Raw genomic sequence first — 24,327 nt, forward strand, 5'->3', positions numbered from 1 at the left:
GTTAGGTGAATGTATTTTGTCGTCCACGAGATAATGATAGGCACGGTGGGTATAAAAGATTTGCTACTAGCGTGTTCAGGAAGTTGCACGGTGGTCGCTTTCCTACATATCTTGCCGGTGTCACTCACGTCTCACTCATGTCACCATCTAACTTTGACCCCTCGGGAAGATCCGTCGGGTCAGTCAGTCCACTGGGATCTGCACTGCACGGACGCTGGGACAAGAGAACGTGAATTTGCCCTTCACCACCGGTGTGCGGATCAGCGAAGCGCGGCGCGCTTGTCCGTACGCATGGGATCGAATCGGATCACAGCGAAGCGCGCCGGCGTCCCGTGCACAGTGGAAAAGGGGTGCCGTGCGCGCAGGCCGCGGAAACGTACGCACGCAAGGACAGCCGTACGTACCAGCCGCCCGCAACGCCCACCAACCTTTCGGGGGCAGGGGCTCGTCGCCACGCTACTTATAGAGGGGCAGGGCACCACTCGGCTCGCTCCTCTGTCCCGCATTCCCAACAACACCTCTCCCTCCGCTTGCTCTGCCCTCTCCATCACCGCCTCCATCTCCGGCGACCGGGGGAAGAAGAAGAAGAAGTAGCAGCCATGTCTCCGCTCGCTGAGCTTCTCAGCCTCGACCTGTCCGGCTGCACCGGCAAGATCATCGCCGAGTACATATGGTAACATCGCTCTGCTCCCTCTTCCTCAGCACTGTCCCAACCTCCCATCTCATCTTCCTTCCAAGTTAGGCAGGCCACAGATTTTTTGTCCTCCCCACAAATCCCATCTGACGTTTCTTTAGTTTAGTTTACTAGTGGGTTTCTCAAATTTGAGCCCGGTAAAAACCCTTCTCGTCTTGTTTTTACTCCTTGATGATCTGTTGCCAATATGGTGTTTTTCTTTTTTCTTTGTTAGACGTTTGGCTCTATGCATCTTAGCTATGCGTTGGCCGGGTGCCGCTCATCATGATATATACCTGCATGATGCTGGTACTTTCTCTGTAAAAAAAATATAAGACGCTCTTATATTTCTCTATGAATGGAGTACATCATAAGTTAATAAAATGGGAAAATCGGCATCGTACTTTTAGGCCTTAATACTGGTCTACTTCTATTTACACCTTGCCTTGCCTAATTCAGGGTCGGCGGCACCGGGATGGACGTCAGGAGCAAAGCCAGGGTAAGCCTAACCCTCGACGACTCATAACTTTGCCGGCCGGCTCCTTTTTGTCCAGCTGTGACGGCACTGCAAATATGTTCCTAATTAACACTTCTTGTGACCCTTTTGATGCCTTGGATATTCACAATCAGACGCTGCCCGGACCCGTCGATGACCCCAGCAAGCTTCCAAAATGGAATTTTGACGGCTCCAGCACCGGCCAAGCCACGGGTGACGACAGCGAGGTCATCCTCTGGTAAGCCCTTGACTGCACCCTTCAGTTAACCCTGCCTTGGCTTGCGTGCCTTGAGGCTGAGCTGATCTGAATTTCATGTGTTGCTTCTCCCAAGCCCTCAGGCCATCTTCAGGGACCCGTTCAGGAAGGGGAACAACATCCTGGTAAGAATGATCAAGATCTTCCCTTTTTTTTTACTCATGGGTTTCGTATCGTTGTTTTGTTTATTTGTGTGAATGAATTTTGAAAATTGTTCATGAATGCTTTTTCACCTGTGGTAAATTGTTTTTAACCTCGTTTAGGTCATCTGTGACTGCTATGCGCCTAACGGAGAGCCGATTCCGAGCAACAAGCGGTACAACGCAGCGAGGATATTCGGCCACCCTGATGTCAAGGATGAAGAACCATGGTCAGTATCAGTTGCTCTGTTCTTTAGAAATTAGTCGACTGATTAATTTTTGCACATAATTTTATTTATGTGGCAATTAATCTTGTGACACCCTCTTATGTTGCCTGAAATGTAAGGTATGGGATTGAGCAGGAGTACACCCTTCTTCAGAAGGACACCAACTGGCCCATTGGCTGGCCACTAGGGGGTTACCCTGGCCCTCAGGTAACTTAACTAGACATGTTCCATACTGCAGCACTCTTATTAAGTCTTAACCAAGATCGCTCCCCTAAACAAGGGAGGAAACTTGGCTGTAAATGCTATTATAGCTTAGCACTTGCTGATAACAGTTCAAAAATGTTGGACCGATAGTGACACTGACAGAGCAAAATGTGTGTGACAGGGACCTTACTACTGCGCCGTGGGTGCAGAGAAATCTTACGGGCGCGACATCGTCGACGCGCACTACAAGGCCTGCCTCTACGCCGGCATCAACATCGGCGGCATCAATGCAGAAGTCATGCCAGGACAGGTAGTTTCAGGCGCAGGAATACCTTCACTTGGATGCCCCTTATTCCTATCAAAATTGTTCATGGACTGATTTCTCTCTGAACCAACCAGTGGGAGTTCCAAGTTGGCCCTTCCGTCGGCATCTCTGCCGGCGACGAGCTCTGGGCGGCTCGCTACATCCTGGAGGTAAATAAAACTACTGCCTCATCTAGTGAAATGAATCAAATGCAACATTTTGTAATAAGAACAATTTTGTTTTGTGTAACCCAACAGAGGATCACTGAGATTGCTGGCGTCGTCGTCTCCTTCGACCCCAAACCGATCCCGGTGAGCATTTCTTCTTCTTCTTCTTCTTGTGCCAAAATTTCAGCTCGATCTGCCGTTTCACTGGCCAGCAGCGATATGTAACTGTGTATATGTGTGTGACTGTAGGGAGAGTGGAATGGTGCTGGTGCCCACACAAACTACAGGTAAGATACAGAGAGGAAGCCAAGGGATGCATCTCCGTCTGCTCTAGTCTTGTGTCATGGGTTATGACATGATCCTGCCGATGTCTGAATGCAGCACCAAGTCGATGAGGAGCGAGGGCGGGTACGAGGTGATCAAGAAGGCGATCCAGAAGCTGGAGGCGCGGCACATGGACCACATCGCCGCCTACGGCGAGGGCAACGAACGCCGGCTCACCGGCCGCCACGAGACCGCCGACATCAACACCTTCGTCTGGGTAAGCACGAAAGCCCCACGGGGAGTCCAGACTTCAGACAGAGTCACCACCATTGCTGCTCTTCTCTTACTGCTTTCCGGCTGCATTGTTTGTTTGTTTTTGCAGGGCGTGGCGAACCGCGGCGCGTCGGTGCGGGTGGGCCGCGACACCGACAAGGAAGGCAAGGGGTACTTCGAGGACCGGAGGCCGGGGTCCAACATGGATCCCTACGTCGTCACCTCCATGATCGCCGACACCACCATCCTCTGGAACGCCGGCCTCTCCAATGGCAGGTAGATGTCATCTTTGATGGGCTCTGTCTTCTGTGTGAGTGCCCGTGGTTGTGTGTGTGTGTGCGCGCGCGCGTGTGAACTGCATTGCAGTGATGAGACCGGCAGGGTTTGAATAATAATGATAAAACAAATAACATCCGATGTGATGTGGTGTATGCTTGTCGTAGCTGGATGTATGTAACTCGTCCTGAACTTGTGTGTGGTTTGCAAATATCTCGTGCTGAGCGTCCATGGGACCTAGGCTTGCCACTTGTTTGTTGTCTGCATCAATCGTTGCCATAGGGTAATCAACAACAAAGAAACAGACCATTGTAGACACAAAAGCTCAAAAAACATTTCAATGTCACATCGGGAAGGAAAAATTGTAGACAGAGAGAAAATCTCAAGGGTTCGTTTGGTTTCCTCCTAAATTCCCGTGGAGTAGCAAATTCCGTTGTTCCTCGGGGAATTTCAGAGAGAAGTAAGATGGTGATTCCGTTGTTCCAAACGGTGCCTAAGGAATATTTCCTATACAAATGATATCCGTCAGAAATTCCTATGTTTTTCCAGTTTTCCTTTGGATGTTCAAGAAAAGATTGGTACGCGAATCCTCGACGAAAAAGAAACACGTCAATATATTGCATGAAGAAACACACTCTTGATTACAATCACTGCGACAAGATTACTGCCATACACTGTACGTCTGTACCAGCAGCAGAGTATGCAGTATAGGCAACGAAACAAGGACGGTCTGGCACATACATTTATTCAGGTGCAAGGGAGATGTAAAAAAAAAAGCTATCGAACAGGAGGCCAGAACTGAACTTCATACGCGGCCTCGGCGCATATCTAGGTCAAAATTTATGTGATCACCGTGGGGGCAGATCGGCCGGTGTACTCCTGGATCTTCGAAAGCTTCAGGGCCACGTCAACCTGGATAAAAGAATAGAATCAGAACTGCATCCTCGCCAAAATGTTTCAGTGATTGTTACAGGCATGAGAGGGTATACAGTACAGGGGAGTTGGATCTTACCAGTGGAGAAAGAGCATCGCTCGACTCCCTCCCGGTTTTGGAAGAATCCTTCTCATACTGCTCAATGTAAATACGGATAGTAGCACCAACTGAACCAGTTCCAGAAAGGCGGAACACCTACAATAGCAAGATTTAGTGTTAGTTCACCTTCACCAGCATTTGTTGCCCCCAAAAGGATCAACTCTGCCAATGTTAAGCATCGACTGGTTACATTGCAAATTTGCAAGGTCAAATTTGAGTATGAAGACTTAGGCTTTATGCTACTTGTGTTGGTTTGGTTAAAGAAACGTGACGGGAAATGTTTGAAGTGTACGGTTCACCAATAAATAACAGCATGAGATTCCGTACCAGTCGGGAACCATCTCCAAAGAGATACCGGATACCCTGATGCTTGGAGACAGAACCATCAACAGGGTCCTTGTACTCAAACTCATCAGCCGAAACCACATCTGCAACAGTAGGCTGGATCTCCTTGATCGACCTGAGGAAAAGATACAACTTAGATGTAGTTTCCAATGCATACACTTTCTCAGTGACATGAAATAAAAAGCTCCAAATACTTCAGTGCTTATGATAGTACACTCTAATTTCACAGCAAATCGGAGAGGCTTAAATATGTGCATGAAATCCATTTGGGTGACAAGAGAGATCTTCATATAGGTGCATTAAGTGCGACAGTAACATACGTACTTGTTAACGTCAGACAGGGACGACTGCATCTTTACTAGGTTAGCCATAAGTTCCTTGGCAGCTTCTGCATCAACATTCTTCGATAACAAATGGTTTTGTTAGCATGTTATCAAATGTGCAGTATATACACAAGTGTCAGTTGAATGAAGTACCTCATAGTCATATCGTGTATAATAATGGCGACCATAAGTAGCCCAGTGCTGAAGAACAATGTCTTCAACCGTAACAAGCTTATCTCCTCCAAGGTTGTCCTTGTTCTTGTAAGCTAGAATAGATAGCCAAGCTAGAACAGCCCAAATACCATCCTTTTCACGGATGTGGTCAGAACCTAGAATAAGTAGAGGATATCAGCAACCCCATGACCATATCGTGTCCAGTTAACGCTATGAATATCAACATGTCTTTCAGCTTCATGTTGATCCTTCATGGAAATCCAAATAATAATAGTTCATTTTTTTCAGAACATCATGTCACCTGTCCTGTTCCTTTTTACAAAAGGAAAAACAAATTTGCTGAATATCCAAGAGAGGTGCTACATGCCAGAATGCATGGCATTTTACCATAAGGCAAGACCAATTTGTTCAATTAATTCACATGCATGTTATTGTGATCAAGATAGTCCCCAAGCATTACCCGTGCCAAAGCTTTCTTCACCACAAACTGAGCACATTCCAGCATCCATCAGGTTTCCAAAAAATTTCCACCCAGTAGGCACCTGAAAAACATGGTCTTCGTCATATATCTGTCCTATATTTGAAGTATAGCGATTGATGATCATAACACACTACCTCAAAGAACTTGAGATTTAGATTCTTTGCAACTACATCAAGTGCAGCTGATGTTGGCATGCTCCTGCAAATTCACCAATGGATCAGGAAAAAGTGAAGCACTGAAGCACAACAAAATATTAAAACATGGGTAGGATGGCGATTGTAATCTTGGGCATATAGTACATGATTCAACAACATGGATGCAAATCATAAGATGGTACTCCCTCCGTAAAGAAATATAAGAGCATTTAGATTACTAAAGTAGTGATCTAAATGCTCTTATATTTGTTTACAGAGGTATTATTTAACTTAACTAAATACCCCAGTACAAATAAATTTCAAACTGTACCAGTCAGACAAACATAGCTAACAGTTTAAGTGAGTACTGAGTAGTAAGCCAGCTCTTCAGTCAAGTCTAATTAAAATTTTACTTTTCATCTCTATTTCCCTAGCTAGTTATTTCTTCAATCTTATGTATCCAGTGTTTTCCTCAAATGGTGTCAAGTCTAGCTAAACGGTGTCAAGTCTAGGAAAGCAACATAGCTCCAGAACTGCCCATTGTAGATTCTGGACTACCCATGGGCAAATAATATCTGTTAACTGATGGTACGACGAGTTACCATCAGAAATGGAGAGCTACCACAGTATCCTGCCTAGTCCCTGAATGCTTATTTGGATGGACAACTCTATAGGAGAACATGTGTGCTTACTGCAGACATCAGTGCTATTTGCAACTTAAAGCCTTGATTTGACTTGGTGTAAGTAGTAACCAGAAAGAAAAGAGCATATGGTAGAACCTCAATTTGCAGGAGATCATTTTACCTGGCAACTCCCTTCAGGCCAGAAGCGAAGTAAGGAATTGATTGGACAGCATTGGCTGCGATAATGGCAACCGAATCTGATGGTGTCACAAAGAATCTAGAATAGGACAGAAGAATTATTATGAACACCTTCAAGTGCTTTTGTAGATTTCCTAAATGTAGTCAAAACATTACCGTTTACCCAGAACCATGTTACGGTCAGCATCTCCATCAGCTGCCGCACCAAATTCAGGGGGGTCAGCGTTTGAGGTTTTCCCAAGACCCATCCGCTCAACCAGTTCTTTTGCATAGGTGAGGTTAGGGTCAGGATGACCACCTCCAAAGTCTTCCTGTAAGAACACAAATGACAAATTAACACCAACCCAAACTCCATGTTCAACTTGTGATGATGGAAGAAAGTGTTACCTTTGGAACACAGTTCAACAGTGAGCTTTCACTGGCGCCGAGCTCATCCACAAACATGCGCTTTGCATAAGCTCCAGCAACACCGTGAAGGCCATCAAAACTAAAATTGCAAACCGAGGGTTCAGATATGCTATTTGCTGTTAATAGGAGGATGATAACAAAATTTAGGCTAAAGATAAGTACCAGAACGAGAACTTTGGAGATGCCAGAAGCTTTTTAATAGACTCAAAGTCAAAGATTGTCCTGGAATTGAATGCACACTGTTAATGAAATCACTAATCATCATGTTTTTATTCTTGTGTTATGAGATTATAGTGTTTCCCCTTCATAAATGCAAAAAAAAAAAATCACTTTCAGTCAAAGAAACCAGCAAATGATACTTGAAACATAATATTTGATGTATTGAAACAGAAGCTACATACTTCATTAGCTTGATGTAATCTGTAGCAGAGTCAAAGACATCGACATCAAAAGGTCCTTCAGGTCCAGTGAAGGAAGTGACACCTGTCACAGAAATATCAACCTACAATGTGGGAACACAGAAGAGTAAATGGGGATTCCACTACCTTGGGGTCAAAAGGAACAGAAAGAGAACAAAAATACAAGCAGGCACCAAATCGTACATTTGGAAGGTCCTCCGCAATGAGGTATTCAGTAATTGTCTTTGTATTAGAGAAGATCTTATCGGTAACAGACTCAGGGGCGGGTCCACCATTCCCCATGTTGTATTTGATTCCAAAGTCCTGGAAAATCCAATAAAAGGTGTTGATTTACAAAGAACACCAACGGCCTTGATTTGCCAGAGATGGTAACAGTGAACATCCTAACTTCCAAAGCATGTTACCTCAGTTGGACCACCTGGGTTGTGGCTGGCTGTTAAAATGAAGGCACCAGTAGCCTTTGCGCCCTGTTATTCATTGTGTCAATAGATCAATATACAGATACTTTGTTGCAACAGAAAAAGAGGCAAACAATAAAATAATTATATCATATTTGTTCATCTAAACATTTCATTTAGTGATAATGCCTCATCTGCCATCTGCCACCATTCCTGACAGCTGGCATCAATAGGATTAGTTGGTAACTCGTGAACAGTTTAATACAATGTGCGGGTTAAGAGGTTTGAACTCAGACATCCTTGCTAGTGGGCATTGTATCGTGTCACAACCAAACTACATACTATATGTCATGTTTATACATACATGATCCACTTATGTAAAACTACTTCCATGGTTCAGCTACAACAATGGTTTATATGGGATATGCTGCAATGCATACACACTTGCCAAATTGGAAGAAACAAGACTTACATCTGCAGAAATTCTTTCACGGATGATAGCAGATACAGCTGGAGTTGACAAGAGACTGTCTTGTCCAACCCAGACACGTCTTACTCCATTAGCAGCAGCCATTTTTGCAATGATCTATAACAAGGAAAATAATATCAACTTGTAATAGTCATTCAATGAAAATGAAGATGTCTTAATAATAATAGAAGTCACACATATAAAGGAGTTACATAGAACAGGTGATTTGCTATTTAAGTTCTTAACAGCCAATAGGCTAAATTTTGGCCAGCATATTTTTAAGAACAAGAACGGCACAACTACAATACGCACGTGGAAATCTGAAGCAGCTACCATAAAACTATACATATTCTACAAAATGGGGTTAACAAAAGGTGCACGAGGCATACGGGTCTGAAATAGTGAATACTCCCTCCATTCCAAAACAATTGAAGTTCTAGGATTTTCCTAAGTCAAACGTTATAGAAAAATCCGCAAGGATCTAGGATATCAAATATAGATGATATGAAAATACATTTCATTATGAATCTAACTAAGTAAATTTGATTTTGTAGATGCAGATATATTTTTGTATAGACTTGGTCAAACTTAATGAAGTTTGACTTAGGACAATCCTAGAACTTCAATTATTTTGAGAAGGAGAGGATGGTTTATCACAAAGCACCTGAACAGCATCCTTTGAGAAATAGCGCCCATCGCCGGAGACAACAATGGTGGCACCTACAAGGAAAGAAATGATAGCAGTTATGAGGAAGGACTCTAGAGACAAGACAAGAAACACTTGTAACATCATTTACAAGGTAAATGACAAAGAAATATGTGCAAAAATGCTCAATCATAATTAATTAAACCCTTTCGATATTTTGAAAGTTCTATAGATCTGGTTATTTTTCGTTATCTGACAGTTAAAGTTGATACCAGGAAATGGAAGTGACTTCAATTATATTTATTGGTACTTTTCGTGCCTAGCAAAAAAGGATTATTTTCTAACAAGCAGCATAAGCAACTAACCTTTTACTTGGTCAGCTGGAAGGGCATTAAATGTTGCTTGAACGAAATTCGCGAGGTAATGAGGCTGCTGGAATACTGTAACCTGATAACAGTAACAGCCAATTATGAATAAGCAAATACAACAAATGAATTGTGCTGGGCCGCTGACAACATCGAAAGTACTTCAACAGAGAAATAACAGAACTAACAAGAGAACAGCTATGCCATAAGCAATCAGTGATCATCATTCATGAACATTCAATCATTTTATTTATGTATCATAAAATTAAACTATCAACCCTTTTATCTTCCATTAAGGTTATCTGGCTAGGAACAGATTGTTATGTCAGATAAACTAAAACCAATATATTTTATAGAAGGCAAATCATAGACACCAGCGAATACAGATGCCATAGATTTGGCTGCCTGAACACTAGCAATCATTTATTGCTCTATAACCCATTAAATAACAAACATTTTACTGTTTGCTTGCTTATTTATGAAGAGTGAAAACAATGAAAAAACCTCTCCCGTAATCAAAATTGCACCCAAACATGAATTGGATCACATCTGACATGTCACCAGAGACAAACGAAACCAGAACAGCATTTGAGCAACAGGTCAGTGCTGTACAGCTGTAGCACTGTACCGCACTACACATTCAGAGTGTTAAAATCTTCTGCTTCGTCATGTTTACAAGCCACGTGAATGCACTCCTTATTTAAATATACAGTTTTGCTAGAACTCATCTAGATGAGATTTAATTTGGTCTCATTCATATTTTATAGCCATTGGATGTGATGCTATAAGATGCGTGTGTGCTGACGTGGGTTGTATCCATTCTTGTTTTTTAGGTGAATGAGACCAAATTACGTCTCATCTAGATGAGTTCTAGGTACTCCCTTAAATATATGATGAGGTCGCCGCAGAAGAAAAAAAAAATGCGAGGCAGAGTCCAAAAACGATCAGACCAAGCATGGCACCGCTACATGCCAGATCCCAAACGCAATAGGACATTGCAGTATGGCTGTCAGCCATGGTAGCAGATCATCGCCATGCGTGGCGCCATTGGCAGGCAGTTTGCAGGCAATTTAACCGCACTCAGCGAGATCCAGTGATCATTAACGAAACTGATGATCTGCGCGAGTGCACATCTCCCGGATCAGACCCCCACAATTCGAATCGCACTAGCCCTCCTGCTTCGACCCAACGTTGCCAACGGAACAGGGGATCCCACCGAAACGCGCCGAACCAAAGCAATTCGACCGCCCGAGCACATGGGCGCAGATCACGGTAAAACCATTGGAGATCAGCCCGATTTCCCAGAGCTGGGGGCCGAAATCCCTCCCGCGCACGTGCATGGGGCGAGATCACGGGGCCCGACACCCGGGGTTAAAAAAATTACAGAGAGGAGCGGCCATCGCGGATCGGGGCACAAAAGCCTAACCGCGCAATGAGATCCGGATCGGGGCCGCGGGAATGGGGAGCAGGGGCGGGGGAGGGGAGGGGGGGCGGACCTTCTTGCGGAGGCCGGAGGTGCCGGGCTTCTGGCCCTCGTAGGGCTTGGTCTCCTTCTTCGTCACGGAGAACACCATCTCCGCTGCCGTGGCCGCGGCGGCGAGCCGCTGCGCGCGCGCGAGGGGGCGTGGGGTCGGAGCGGGCGAGGAGGGCGAGGCGAGGAGGAGGTGGCGGTGGGGGGATCGGGAGTGAGGTAGGGAGGGAGTGGTGGTGCGGTGACGAAGGCGACGAGGGCGTGGCGCTATTATAGCGGGTGTGGACGGGGAGGAGGATGCGCACAGCGGAATCATTCGGTTGCTCGCCTTCGCTCCTCCTTTTTTTCCTTATTTTTTTAGGGAAATTCGGTGGGTCGCGAGCGAGCTCGCTCTGGGCCTGGGGCGCCTTTTCTAGTCGGTGCGCTGCTGCCGTGCCGCCGATGGAAGGCGATGGCGGAAGACATGTGGCTGTAAATTTATAGCATATCCGTGGGGGCATATCCCAGGGGTTGCGCGAGGTGAAACTGTCAGCGGTAGTTTTGTAGGAGTGGTTCTGCATTTTTTTTAGCATTTATTATTTATATTTATGTATTCACTGAATGGCTTTTTTTAAAACATCCGAGGTTAATTATGGTAACACAATGAACACAAGAAATAATAAAAATTACATCTAGATTTATAGACCACCTAGCGACGACTACAAGCACTAAAGGAAGCCGAAGGCGCGCCGCCGTCAACGCCTCTCCCTCACGGGAGCCGCGCAAAACTTGTTGTAGTAAACAATCCGGAAGTTGTCGTGCTAAGGCCATATAGGACCAGCACACCAGAATAGCAACCGCCGCCGATGAAGAATGGCGTAGGTCGGAAGAATACAACCTGAAGACACAAAAACATAGACGAACTACGAACATATCCGAGCAAATCCACCAAAAGCAGGTCCACCGGAGACACACCTCCACATGCCCATCGACAATGCTAGATGCACCACCGGAACGGGGCCTAGGTAGGGAGAACCTTATTCCATCTTCAGGGAGCCGCTGCTACCTATTGAGCACTTGCGTTGGTTTTCCCTTGAAGATGAAAGGGTGGTGCAACAAAGTAGCGTAAGTATTTCTCTCGGTTTTTGAGAACCAATGTATCAATCCAGAAGGAGGCTACATGCGAGTCCCTCGTACCTGCACAAAACAAATAACTCCTCGCAACCAACGCGATAAGGGGTTGTCAATCCCTTCACGGTCACTTACGAAAGTGAGATCTGATAGATATGATAAGATAATTTTTTTGGTATTTTTATGATAAAGATGCAAAGTAAAATAAAAGCAAAGGAAATAACTAAGTATTGGAAAATTAATATGATGAAGATAGACCTGGGGGCCATAGGTTTCACTAGTGGCTTCTCTCAAAAGCATAGGTATTTTACGGTGGGTGAACGAATTACTGTTCAGCAATTGACAGAATTGAGCATAGTTATGAGAATATCTAGGTATGATCATGTATATAGGCATCACGTCCCAGACAAGTAGACTGACTCCTGTCTGCATCTACTACTATTACTCCACTCATCGACCGCTATCTAGCATGCATCTAGAGTATTAAGTTCATGAAAACAGAATGACGCCTTAAGCAAGATGACATTAGGCCAAACCAAACTGATAATTCGAAGAGACTTGCAAAGATAACCAATCATACATAAAAGAATTCAGAGAAGATTCAAATATTGTTCATAGATAATCTTGATCATAAACCCACAATTCATCGGTCTCAACAAACACACTGCAAAAAGAAGATTACATCGAATAGATCTCCACAAGAGAGGGGGAGAACATTGTATTGAGATCCAAAAAGAGAGAAGAAGTCGTCTAGCTAATAACTATGGACCCAAAGGTCTGAGGTAAACTACTCACACTTCATCGGAGAGGCTATGGTGTTGATGTAGAAGCCCTCCGTGATGGATGCCCCCTCCGGCGGAGCTCTGGAACAGGCCCCAAGATGGGATCTCGTGGATACAGAAAGTTGTGACGGTGGAATTAGGGTTTTGGCTCCGTATCTGATCGTTTGGGGGTACGTAGGTATATATAGGAGGAAGGAGTGCGTCGATGGAGCAACAGGGGGCCCACGAGGGTGGAGGGCGCGTCTGGGGAGGGTAGGCGCGCCCCCCCTACCTCGTGGCCTCCTCCTTTATTTCTTGACGTAGGGTCCAAATCTCCTGGATCATGTTCGGTGAGAAAATCACGTTCCCGAAGGTTTCGTTCCGTTTGGACTCCGTTTGATATTCCTTTTTTTCAAAACCCTAAAATAGGCCAAAAAACAGCAATTATGGATTGGGCCTCCGGTTAATAGGTTAGTCCCAAAAATAATATAAAATGGATAATAAAGCCCAATAATGTCCAAAACAGTAGATAATATAGCATGGAGCAATCAAAAATTATAGATACATTGGAGACGTATCAAGCATCTCCAAGCTTAATTCCTACTCGTCCTCGAGTAGGTAAATGATAAAAAAGATAATTTTTTATGCAGAGTGCTACTTGGCATAATTTTAATGTAATTCTTCTTAGTTGTGGTATGAATATTCAGATCCGAAAGATTCAAGATAAAAGTTCATTTTGACATAAAAATAATAATACTTCAAGCATACTAACTAAGCAATTATATCTTCTCAAAATAACATGGCCAAAGAAAGTTCATCCCTACAAAATCATATAATTTAGTCATGCTCCTTTTTGTCACACAAGAATACTTTCATCATGCACAACCCCGATGACAAGCCAAGCAATTATTTCATACTTTAGTAATCTCAAACCTATAAACTTTCACGCAATATATGAGCGTGAGCCATGGACATAGCACTATGGGTGGAATAGAATATGATGGGGGTTATGTGGAGAAGACAAAAAGGAAAAAGTCTCACATCAACGAGGCTAATCAATGGGCTATGGAGATGCCCATCGATTGATATTAATGCGAGGAGTAGGGATTGCCATGCAACGGATGCACTAGAGCTATAAATGTATGAAAGCTCAATAAAAGAAACTAAGTGGGTGTGCATCCAACTTGCTTGCTCACGAAGACATAGGGCACTTGAGGAGGCCCTTTGTTGGAATATACAAGCCAAGTTCTATAATGAAAAATTTCCACTAGTATATGAAAGTGACAAAATAAGGGACTCTCTATCATGAAGATCTGGTGCTACTTTGAAGCACAAGTGTGGAAAAAGAGGATAGTAGCATTGTCCCTTTTTTGTCCTTTCCCTTCTTTTTTTATTTGGCCTTTCTCTTTTTTTTGAGGGGGGGGGCAATGCTCAATGAATGATGATCATCACACTTCTATTTACTTACAACTCAAGAATTACAACTCGATACTTAGAACAAGATATGACTATATGAATGCCTCCGGCGGTGTACCAGGATATGCAATGAACCAAGAGTGACATGTATGAAAGAATTATGAACGGTGGCTTTGCCACAAATACTATGTCAAGTACATGATCATGCTAAGAAATATGACAATGATGAATGTGTCATGATGAACGGAAATGGTGGAAAGTTGCATGGCAATATATCTTGGAATGGCTATGGCAATGCCATAATAGGTATGTATGGTGGTTGTTTTGAGAAAGATATAAGGAGGTTTATGTGTGAAAGAGCGTATCATATCACGGGTTTTGGATGCACCGGCGAAGTTTGCACCAACTCTCAAGGTGAGAAAGGGCAATGCACGGTATCAAAGAGGCTAGCAATGATGGAAGGGTGAGAGTGCGTATAATCCATGGACTCAACATTAGTCATAAAGAACTCACATACTTATTGCAAAAATTTACAAGTCATCAAAAACCAAGCATTACGCGCATGCTCCTAGAGGGATAGATTGGTAGGAAAAGACCATCGCTCGTCTCCGACCGCCACTCATAAGGAGGACAATCAAAGAACACCTCATGTTTCAAATTTGTTACATAACGTTTACCATACGCGCATGCTACGGGACTTGCAAACTTCAACACAAGAATTTCTCAATTTCACAACTACTCAACTAGCACGACTTTGATATTATTACCTCCATATCTCAGAACAATCATCAAGCATCAAACTTCTCTTAGTATTCAAAACACTCATAAGAAAAAAATTACTAATCTTGAATACCTAGCATATTAGGATTATTTAAGCAAATTACCATGCTATTTAAAACTCTCAAAATAATCTAAGTGAACCATGAGAGATCAATCATTTCTATAAAACAAATCCGCCATCGTGCTCTAAAAGATATAAGTGAAGTACTAGAGCAAAACTATATAACTCAAAAAGATATAAGTGAAGCACATAGAGTATTCTAACAAACTCCAAATCATGTATGGATCTCTTAAAAGGTGTGTACAGCAAGGATGATTGCGGTAAACTAAAAAGCAAAGACTCAAATCATACAAGACGCTCCAAGCAAAACACATATCATGTGGTGAATAAAAATATAGCTCCAAGTAAAGTTACCGATATAAGTAGACGAAAGAGGGGATGCCTTCCGGGGCATCCCCAAGCTTTGGCTTTTAGGTGTCCTTAGATTATCTTGGGGGTGCCATGGGCATCCCCAAGCTTAGGCTCTTTGCCGGTGTCAAAACCGGCGGATCTCGGGTAGGGGGTCCCGAATTGTGCGTTGAAGGCGGATGGTAACAGGAGGCAGGGAACACGATGTTTTACCCAGGTTTGGGCCCTCTTGATGGAGGTAAAACCCTACGTCCTGCTTGATTTATTATTGATGATATGAGTATTACAAGAGTTGATCTACCACGAGATCAGAGAGTCTAAACCCTAGAAGCTAGCTTATGGTACGATTGTATGTTGTCCTACGGACTAAAACCCTCCGGTTTATATAGACACCGGAGGGGGCTAGGGTTACACAAGGTCGGTTACAAAGGAAGAGATATACATATCCGTATTGCCTAGCTTGCCTTTCACGCCAAGTAGAGTCCCATCTAGACACGAGACGAATTTTGTATCTTCATAGTCCAACAGTCCGGCCAAAGGATATAATCCGGTTGTCCGGATACCCCCTAATCCAGGACTCCCTCAGTAGCCCCCGAACCAAGCTTCAATGACGATGAGTCCGGCGCGCAGTATTGTCTTTGGCATTGCAAGGCGGGTTCTTCTCCATCTTTCGAACGTCTGTAAAGCAGTGTCCGGTCCCATAAATGTTTGGACCTCTTGGCTTATGTGCCCAATAAGGGCTTTCTCTCATGCGTCGAATGAATATGAGGCGCCATGGCATTTTTACATTCGCCCCCTAGCCAGATAAGTAAATTGTCTATTAAAGGGATGGGGATCCTTAGATCTGATCCATACCATCCTCCCCAGCGAGAGTCCATCAGAGCGCGTTCCGGAAAGATCCATTCCAGCATGGCCGACCTCCGCAACTCCTCCTCCCGCCTCGGAAGCCCTAAGCCCGGTGATTGGGAGAGGTGTTTAGTCTCGCACAGTCGTTTAGTCGAACTGCAGACTAAGGGATTTCTCCCTCCGGCGTACATGGTGCCGTTCGAGCCAGGCCCGCCACCTATAATGGCGGGGAGCAAGCGGAGAGCTTTCCCTGTCCCTCTATGGGGGAACGGGTCTGCCTTGTTCCCTATCTATTAAGGGGACTCGGATTTCCAATTCATCCGTTCCTCCGTGGGCTCCTGGAGTTCTACGGCCTCCAATTACACAATTTTACCCCCCGCCTCCATCCTACATATCGCCGGCTATGTGGCTCTCTGCGAGTTGTTCCTGGGCTGCGAGGCTCACTTCGAGCTGTGGAAAAGGCTATTTTGCCTCGTCCCTCGCACACAGAGGGGGTCGCTTTATCAAGTGGGCGGAGCTGAAATATGGCGCATCGCCGATACCGGATACCTGTCCGGTACTCCGAAGAAATCGCCCGAAGACTGGCCTTCAGAATGGTTTTATATGGAGGATGTTCCCCTTCCGGACCCTGTTCGGCGGGGTCTTCCTGAATTGAACAATGCCCCTCTGAAGAAACGCCGAAGTTGGCGCCCACGGAGCCCCCAGGTGGAAGACAACAGAGAAGTCCTCTATCTGATGAACCGGATCAAAGCTCTGGCTCAATCAGGATTGACAATAATCGAAGTTATGTCGATTTGCATAATGCGGGGAGTGCAGCCACTTCAATATCGTGGGCACCCCTTGTGGTGTTATAACGGGGCGGATGACGCCACCCACTGCGGGCGTAAGGGTTCGGACAATGCCGCCGCTTTAGCGAAAATTCTGTCTGAATTGTTCAAGGGTGAGGAAGAGGAGTTCACCCGCATCAAGCCACGGGATGGGTTCTCCATGTACAATCCTCCAAGCTGGGTAAGTTATATCTTCTTGCTCCCATTTTTCTCGCATTCTTTGTCATAAGTATTCACCTTGCCACTTTGCGGCAGGAACTGCGAAAAGCCATAAAGGAGGTCAGCATCCCTTCTCCACAACCAGAGGACCCTGACCGGGCCCTCGACTCCGGACTCGAAGAAGATTCGGTTATATCTGTGGAGCTGATAGACCGACAGTTCTATCAGTTAAGCTGCGACGATGCCATGGTGGCCATTACGACCGACTATCCCGGACTACTCCCTGCATCGCACGTAAGAAAAACCAAAAATCCCAACTCCAAAACTAGGATCCCCTTTTAGACACTTCACTCACCATATACACATGGCATTTTACAGGGAAGGCATTCGGGACGCCCTGCTGAACCCACGGCAACGCGCCAACAAGAGGCACCGAGGAAGGGTAGGCCAAAAAGGAAGGCGGCCAGGATGGAGACGCCAGCGCAAAGGTATAACAAACCTCGCTCCGTGGTTGTCGTCTTTCTCGAAATGTAATGACGCCCGTGTTTATTTAACAGAAAAAACGCTCACCGGAATATGTCCGGCGATGTTGCCAATCACGCTTCCACCAGTCAGGTGCCAGGACCGGACATGAAGGCAGAAGCCGATATGGGGCAGGCGCCGGATAATCCCCCTACAGAGGATCGGATAGATTATCCGCTACAAACTCATAAGTGGAAAGCGCCATGAATCAAAGGCGCCGCCGGGCCGTACTCTGTGACGCTTGTTTCTCACCAGAGGCGTTTGACGCCTTCAATTCTGGAGAGGTGTACCTCCGTGCTGCTCAAGATGGTCTAACCAGAGCCACGGATCAGTATGGAAAGGATGTACGGGTGAGTAAATCTGATGATTTATATGTATCAGTAGCCCCTGAGACTTGAAATAGTTAGCAGAACTGATTTAAGGATCATCTTTATTGTGCAGGTTCTTACAGAGAAGAATACTAGGCTGTCACAGGAGCTGGAGGAATGCAAGACCCAACTGCGGGCTGCTGTGGCCGCATTGCAGGAACCGAAAAAGTCACCTGTTGGTAACATTTACTTTAAAGAATGATGGTTACCATATAACTTGCGGCCTGGCTGCAGATCTAACAACAGATGTTGCAGATGAATCCGGAGAGAATCCGGAGGACCAACATGTTATGCGACAGCTAGAGGCTGGCAAACGCGTGCTGACTGAGGTTAGGCGGGAGAAAAACAATCTCCAAGATGCCAATATTAAGCTGAGCGTGGAACTAAAAGACATTCGGGGCCAGCTTGCAGACTCCGAGAAGGAGAATAAGCGGCTTCGGCGCGACATTTTCTGTAAGTGCTTGAACGAATCCTTTTAAAGGAGTTCGGCGAAGAAGCCGACTAACAACGTTATGTTTGTAGGTATGTTGACGGGTCGTCCCGCGGAGGAAATGCCCAGTGAGGGAGTCCTGGATTAGGGGATCTCCGGACAGCCGGACTATCTCCATTGGCCGGACTGTTATACTATGAAGATACAAGATTGAAGACTTTGTCTCGTGTCCGAATGGGACTCTACTTGGCGTGGAAGGCAATCTAGGCAATACGTATATGGATATATCCTCCTTTGTAACCGACCTTGTGTAACCCTAACCCTCTCCGGTGTCCATATAAATCGGAGGGTTTTAGTCCGTAGGACAACAATCACAACATACAGTCATACCGTAGGCTAGCTTCTAGGGTTTAGCCTCTCTGATCTCGTGGTAGATCTACTCTTGTAACACCCATATCTTCAATATTAATCAAGCAGAACATAGGGTTTTACCTCCATCAAGAGGGCCCGAACCTGGGTAAAACTTCGTGTCCCTTGCCTCCTGTTACCATCCGTCCTAGACGCACAGTTCGGGACCCCCTACCCGAGATCCGCCGGTTTTGACACCGACATTGGTGCTTTCATTGAGAGTTCCTCTGTGTCGTCGCCATTAGGCTTGATGGCTCTTGCTATCATCGATAGCGATGCGGTCCAGGGTGAGACTTTTCTCCCCAGACAGATCTTCATACTCGGCGGCTTTGCACAGCGGGCTAATTCGCTTGGCCATCTGGAGCAGATTGAAAGCTACGCCCCTGGCCATCAGGTCAGATTTGGAAGTTTGGATTACACGGCCAATATCCATGGGGACTTGATCTTCGACGGATTTGAGCCACAGTCGGGCGCTCCGCACTGTCGCGATGGGTATGACCTAGCTCTGCCACCGGACGGTACTCCAGAGGCCGTGCCCGCATCAGCTCCGACCCTTAGATCGGAGCCAACTGCGCCAATCAAGGACGGGTGGCTAGACACCGCCTCAGGGGCTGCAGTCTCGACGGCGATCGAGCCAAACACCAGCATAATCCTCTGCACGACCCATGACTCCAAGGTGCCGGACTCTCTTCCGGACCACGAACCATCCGCGCCCCTGCCAATCGAATCCGATTGGGCGCCGATCATGGAGTTCACCGCCACGGATATCTTTCAGCACTCGCCTTTCGGCGACATTCTGAATTCACTAAGGTCTCTTTCTTTGTCAGGAGAACCCTGGCCGGATTATGGCCAACAGGATTGGGATGCGGACGACGAAGAAATTCGACGCCCACCCACCACCCACTTTGTAGCCACTGTCGAGGATTTAACCGACATGCTCGACTTCGACTCCGCAGACATCGACGGTGTGGACAGCGATGCGGGAGGTGAAGATGAACCACCGCCCACAGGGCGCTGGACGTACACTTCATCATATGACATATACATGGTGGACACACCAAAAGAAAACGACGACGAGGAACAGAAGGACGCACTAAAGGCTTGTTCCCTCGAGAAGCAGTCAAAGCAGCGGTGCAAGCGCCGCCCCAAGTCCTGCCTCGCCAGAAATAATGATCACACAGACCAAGCATTGGAGCAGGGCGAACCACTGTTGGACCATGGCAATACGGAGAATCAAACCGAACAAGCCAATTCTGTCAAAGATAATAGTCCGGACGACACAACGCCGGACAGGCACCCGGAGCAGCAGAATGCCCGTCAAAGGCTTGTTGCCACCGCGAGGAGTCTAAAAAAGCAGAAGCAAATGCTTAAGGCTGCGCAGGACACACTCCAAATCAGATGGAGTAAAGTACTCAACACAGCAGCGAAGTACGGCGACAATCGCCCCACCAAGAGCTACCCAAAGCGGAAGTTGCTACCTGAATTCGATGAGGAGGCTTCGAACCCCTCACAACCAAAAGTCAAAACAGCTACCTGGCCGGATAGACGACCTCACGGCCAACATAGAGCGGCAAACAATGCCACTCACAAGACAATACGCGATTCACGCGGGGGCTTGCACCAAAAGGACAGCGCAACAAGATCCATCTATGGACCACGCAAGCACGCCCCAGCATACAATATAACATCCTAACAACGCGGTACACCTAGATACAGGGGTGCCGCACACCCCCTATGTTTCACCGATGAGGTGCTGGATCATGAATTTCCAGAGGGATTCAAACCTGTAAACATAGAGGCATACGACGGAACAACAGACCCTGGGGTCTGGATCGAGGACTATATCCTCCACATCCATATGGCTTGAGGAGATGATCTCCGCGCCATCAAGTACCTACCACTCAAACTCAAAGGGCCAGCTCGTCATTGGCTTAAAGGCCTCCCCGAAAACTCCATTGGAAGCTGGGCAGAGCTCGAAGACGCTTTTCGGGCAAACTTTCAAGGGACTTATGTCCAACCTCCGGACACGGATGATTTGAGTCATATAATTCAACAGCCCGGAGAGTCATCCTAAAAGTTTTGGAACCGGTTTCTTACTAAAAAGAACCAAATTGTCGACTGTCCGGACGCCGAAGACTTGGCAGCTTTCAAGCACGGCGCCCGTGACGAATGGCTTGCCTGACACCTCGGCCAAGAAAAACCGAGAACAATGGCAGCATTAACAAGCCTCGTGACCCGCTTTTGCGCGGGTGAAGACAGCTGGCTAGCCCGATGCAGCACCAGCAACCCCAGTACATCTGAAGCTAAAGATGAAAACGGGTGAGGGAGTCCTGGATTAGGGGGTGTTTGGATAGCCGGACTATACCTTCAGCCGGACTCCTGGACTATGAAGATACAAGATTTAAGACTTCGTCCCGTGTCCGGAAGGGACTTTCCTTGGCGTGGAAGGCAAGCTTGGGATACGGATATTCAGATCTCCTACCATTGTAACCGACTTTGTGTAACCCTAACCCTCTCCGGTGTCTATATAAACCGGAGGGTTTTAGTCCGTAGGACAACATAGACAACAACAATCATACCATAGGCTAGCTTCTAGGGTTTAGCCTCTCTGATCTCGCGGTAGATCTACTCTTGTACTACCCATATCATCAATATTAATCAAGCAGGACGTAGGGTTTTACCTCCATCGAGAGGGCCCGAACCTGGGTAAAACTTCGTGTCCCTTGCCTCCTGTTACCATCTGGCCTAGACGCACAGTTCGGGACCCCCTACCCGAGATCCGCCAGTTTTGACACCGACATTGGTGCTTTCATTGAGAGTTCCTTTGTGTCATCGCCGTCAGGCTCGATGGCTCCTACGATCATCGATAGCGATGCAGTCCAGGGTGAGACCTTCCTCCCCGGACAGATCTTCGTCTTCGACGGCTTCGCTCTGCGGGCCAATTCACTTGGCCGTCTAGAGCAGATCGAAAGCTACGCCCCTGGCCGTCAGGTCAGATTTGGAAGTTTAAACTACACGGCTGACATCCGCGGAGACTTGCTCTTCGACAGATTCGAGCCACTGCCGAGCGCGCCGTGCTGTCCCGACGAGCATGATCTAGCTCTGCCGCCGAACAGTGCCCTGGAGGCCGCACCCGCACCAGTTTTGACCCTTAAGTCGGAACCAACTGCGCCGATCGAGGATGGGCGGTTGGACGCCACCTCGAGGGCTGCGATCCCAACGGCGATTGAGCCGAACCCCAGCCCCGTACTCCGCAAGATTCGTGACTCCAAGGGGCCGGACTCCTCTCCGGACTCCGAACCCTCCGCGCCCCTGCCGATCAAATCCGATTGGGCGCCGATCATGGAGTTTACTGCCGCGGACATCTTTCAGCACTCGCCTTTCGGCGATATTCTGAAGACACTGAAGTCTCTCTCTTTATCAGGAGAGTCCTGGCCGGACTACAGTCAGCAAGGTTGGGATTCGGATGATGAAGAAATTCAAAGCCCACCCACCACCCACTTTGTAGCCATTGTCGACGATTTAACCGACATGCTCGACTTCGACTCCGAAGACATCGACGGTATGGACGCCGATGAAGGAGATGATGAAGAACCAGCACCTACTAGGCCCTGGAAAGCCACCTCGTCATATGACATATACATGATGGACACCCCAAAAGAAGGAGATGGTGATGGAACAGCGGAGGATGACACCTCCAAGAAACAGCCTAAGCGCCGGCGTCAGCGGCGCCACTCAAAATCCCGCCAAAACAAACACGGCGATTCCAACACGGGAGATAATAATACCCCAGAAAGCGCCGAAGAAAATCCTCCCGAGCAAGATTTAGCACAGGAGGATGGAGAAACCAGCCCTCATGAAAGAGCGGCCGACAGAGAGGTCGAGGACGATAATTATATGCCTCCCTCCGAAGACGAGGCAAGCCTCGACGACGACGAATTCGTCGTGCCAGAGGATCCCGTCGAACAAGAGCGTTTTCAACACAGGCTTATGGCCACGACAAGAAGCCTCGAGAAAAAACAGCAACAGCTTAAAGCTGATCAAGATTTGCTAGTCGACAGATGGACTGAAGTCCTTGCGGCCGAAGAGCATAAACTCGAACGCCCCTCCAAGAGCTACCCAAAGCGCAGGTTGCTACCCCGATTAGAGGAGGAAGCACTTGATGCGGCCGACCGGCCACCTCGTGGCCGCGACAGAGAGGCCTCTCGGCCCTCCACACAAGCCGCACCCCGTACCAAGGCACGGGAATATGCGCCGGACTTACGAGATATGTTGGAGGACAAGGCAAGGCAAACAAGATCGATCTACGGATCGCGTGGGTGCCCCACGGCTCAAGACAGTAACCGTCACGCAGATCACAAATTCGGCAGGGCCGAACACAGTAGACAAAGCTCATTGGAGCTACGTCATGATATAGCATAGTACAGAGGCGCCGCACACCCACTATGCTTCACAGATGAAATAGTGGATCATCAAATCCCCGAGGGTTTCAAACCCGTAAACATCGAATCATATGATGGCACAACAGATCATGCGGTATGGATCAAGGATTATCTCCTTCATATCCATATGGCCCGCGGCGACGATTTCCACGCCATCAAATACCTCCCACTCAAGCTTAAAGGACCAGCTCGGCATTGGCTTAACAGCTTGCCAACAGGATCAATCAGTTGTTGGGAGGACCTGGAAGCCGCATTCCTTGACAATTTCCAGGGCACTTATGTGCGACCCCCAGACGCCGATGACCTAAGCCATGTAATTCAGCAGCCAGATGAATCGGCCAGGCAATACTGGACACGGTTCCTAACAAAGAAAAATCAAATAGTCGACTGTCCGGACGCATAGGCCCTAGTAGCCTTCAAGCACAATACCCGTGATGAGTGGCTTGCCCGGCACCTAGGACAGGAAAAGCCGAAATCTATGGCAGCACTCACGACACTCATGACCCGCTTTTGCGCGGGAGAAGACAGCTGGCTTGCTCGTAGCAACAATATGACCAAGAACCCTGGTAATTCGGATACTAGGGACAGTAGTGGCAGGTCACGTCACAACAAGCAGAAGCGCCGCATTAACGGCGACAATACTAAAGATACGACAGTTAATGCTGGATTCAGAGGCTCTAAATTCGGTCAGTGGAAAAAGCCATTCAAAAGGAATCCACAGGGCCCGTCCAGTTTGGACCAAATACTCGACCGCTTGTGCCAGATACATGGCACCCCCGAAAAGCCGGCCAATCACACCAATAGGGATTGTTGGGTGTTCAAGTAGGCAGGCAAGTTAAACGCCGAAAATGAAGACAAGGGGTTGCATAGCGACGACGACGAGGAGCCCCAGCCGCCGAACAAAAGTGGACAGAAGGGTTTCCCCCCACAAGTGCGGACGGTCAACATGATATACGCAACCCACGTCCCCAAAAGGGAGCAGAAGCGGTAGAGCCAGTCGCCCCAAAGTTCAACCCATGGTCCTCCTGCCCGATCACCTTTGACCGAAGGGACCATCCCACTAGCATCCGTCATGGCGGATT

At 47.0% G+C, this 24,327-nt stretch overlaps 2 protein-coding genes across 2 annotated transcripts; one reads left to right on the plus strand and one right to left on the minus strand.

The window, feature by feature from the left end:
- The first annotated feature begins 429 nt into the window (after positions 1-429).
- LOC123087101 (glutamine synthetase cytosolic isozyme 1-3) lies at positions 430-3,535 on the plus strand. The gene is made up of 12 exons (XM_044509003.1): positions 430-673; positions 1,133-1,172; positions 1,304-1,407; positions 1,502-1,550; positions 1,689-1,795; positions 1,912-1,999; positions 2,178-2,306; positions 2,396-2,470; positions 2,558-2,611; positions 2,717-2,754; positions 2,849-3,008; positions 3,114-3,535. Exons 1-12 carry the CDS (start codon positions 600-602, stop codon positions 3,282-3,284), a joined length of 1,089 nt encoding a protein of 362 aa, XP_044364938.1. The 5' UTR covers positions 430-599; the 3' UTR covers positions 3,285-3,535.
- A 341-nt stretch (positions 3,536-3,876) lies between these two features.
- Positions 3,877-11,159, minus strand: LOC123087100 (phosphoglucomutase, cytoplasmic). The gene is made up of 18 exons (XM_044509002.1): positions 10,793-11,159; positions 9,297-9,378; positions 8,950-9,005; positions 8,289-8,402; positions 7,823-7,885; positions 7,602-7,721; positions 7,401-7,501; positions 7,162-7,221; positions 6,979-7,078; positions 6,748-6,902; positions 6,575-6,670; positions 5,771-5,834; positions 5,616-5,697; positions 5,135-5,310; positions 4,983-5,059; positions 4,641-4,773; positions 4,293-4,409; positions 3,877-4,192 (listed from the first exon to the last, which is right to left on the minus strand). Exons 1-18 carry the CDS (start codon positions 11,081-11,083, stop codon positions 4,121-4,123), a joined length of 1,959 nt encoding a protein of 652 aa, XP_044364937.1. The 5' UTR covers positions 11,084-11,159; the 3' UTR covers positions 3,877-4,120.
- Between the last annotated feature and the right edge of the window lie 13,168 nt (positions 11,160-24,327).

This window comes from Triticum aestivum, chromosome 4A, assembly GCF_018294505.1.
Source record: "Triticum aestivum cultivar Chinese Spring chromosome 4A, IWGSC CS RefSeq v2.1, whole genome shotgun sequence".
In the NCBI taxonomy this organism is placed as follows: Eukaryota; Viridiplantae; Streptophyta; class Magnoliopsida; order Poales; family Poaceae; genus Triticum; species Triticum aestivum.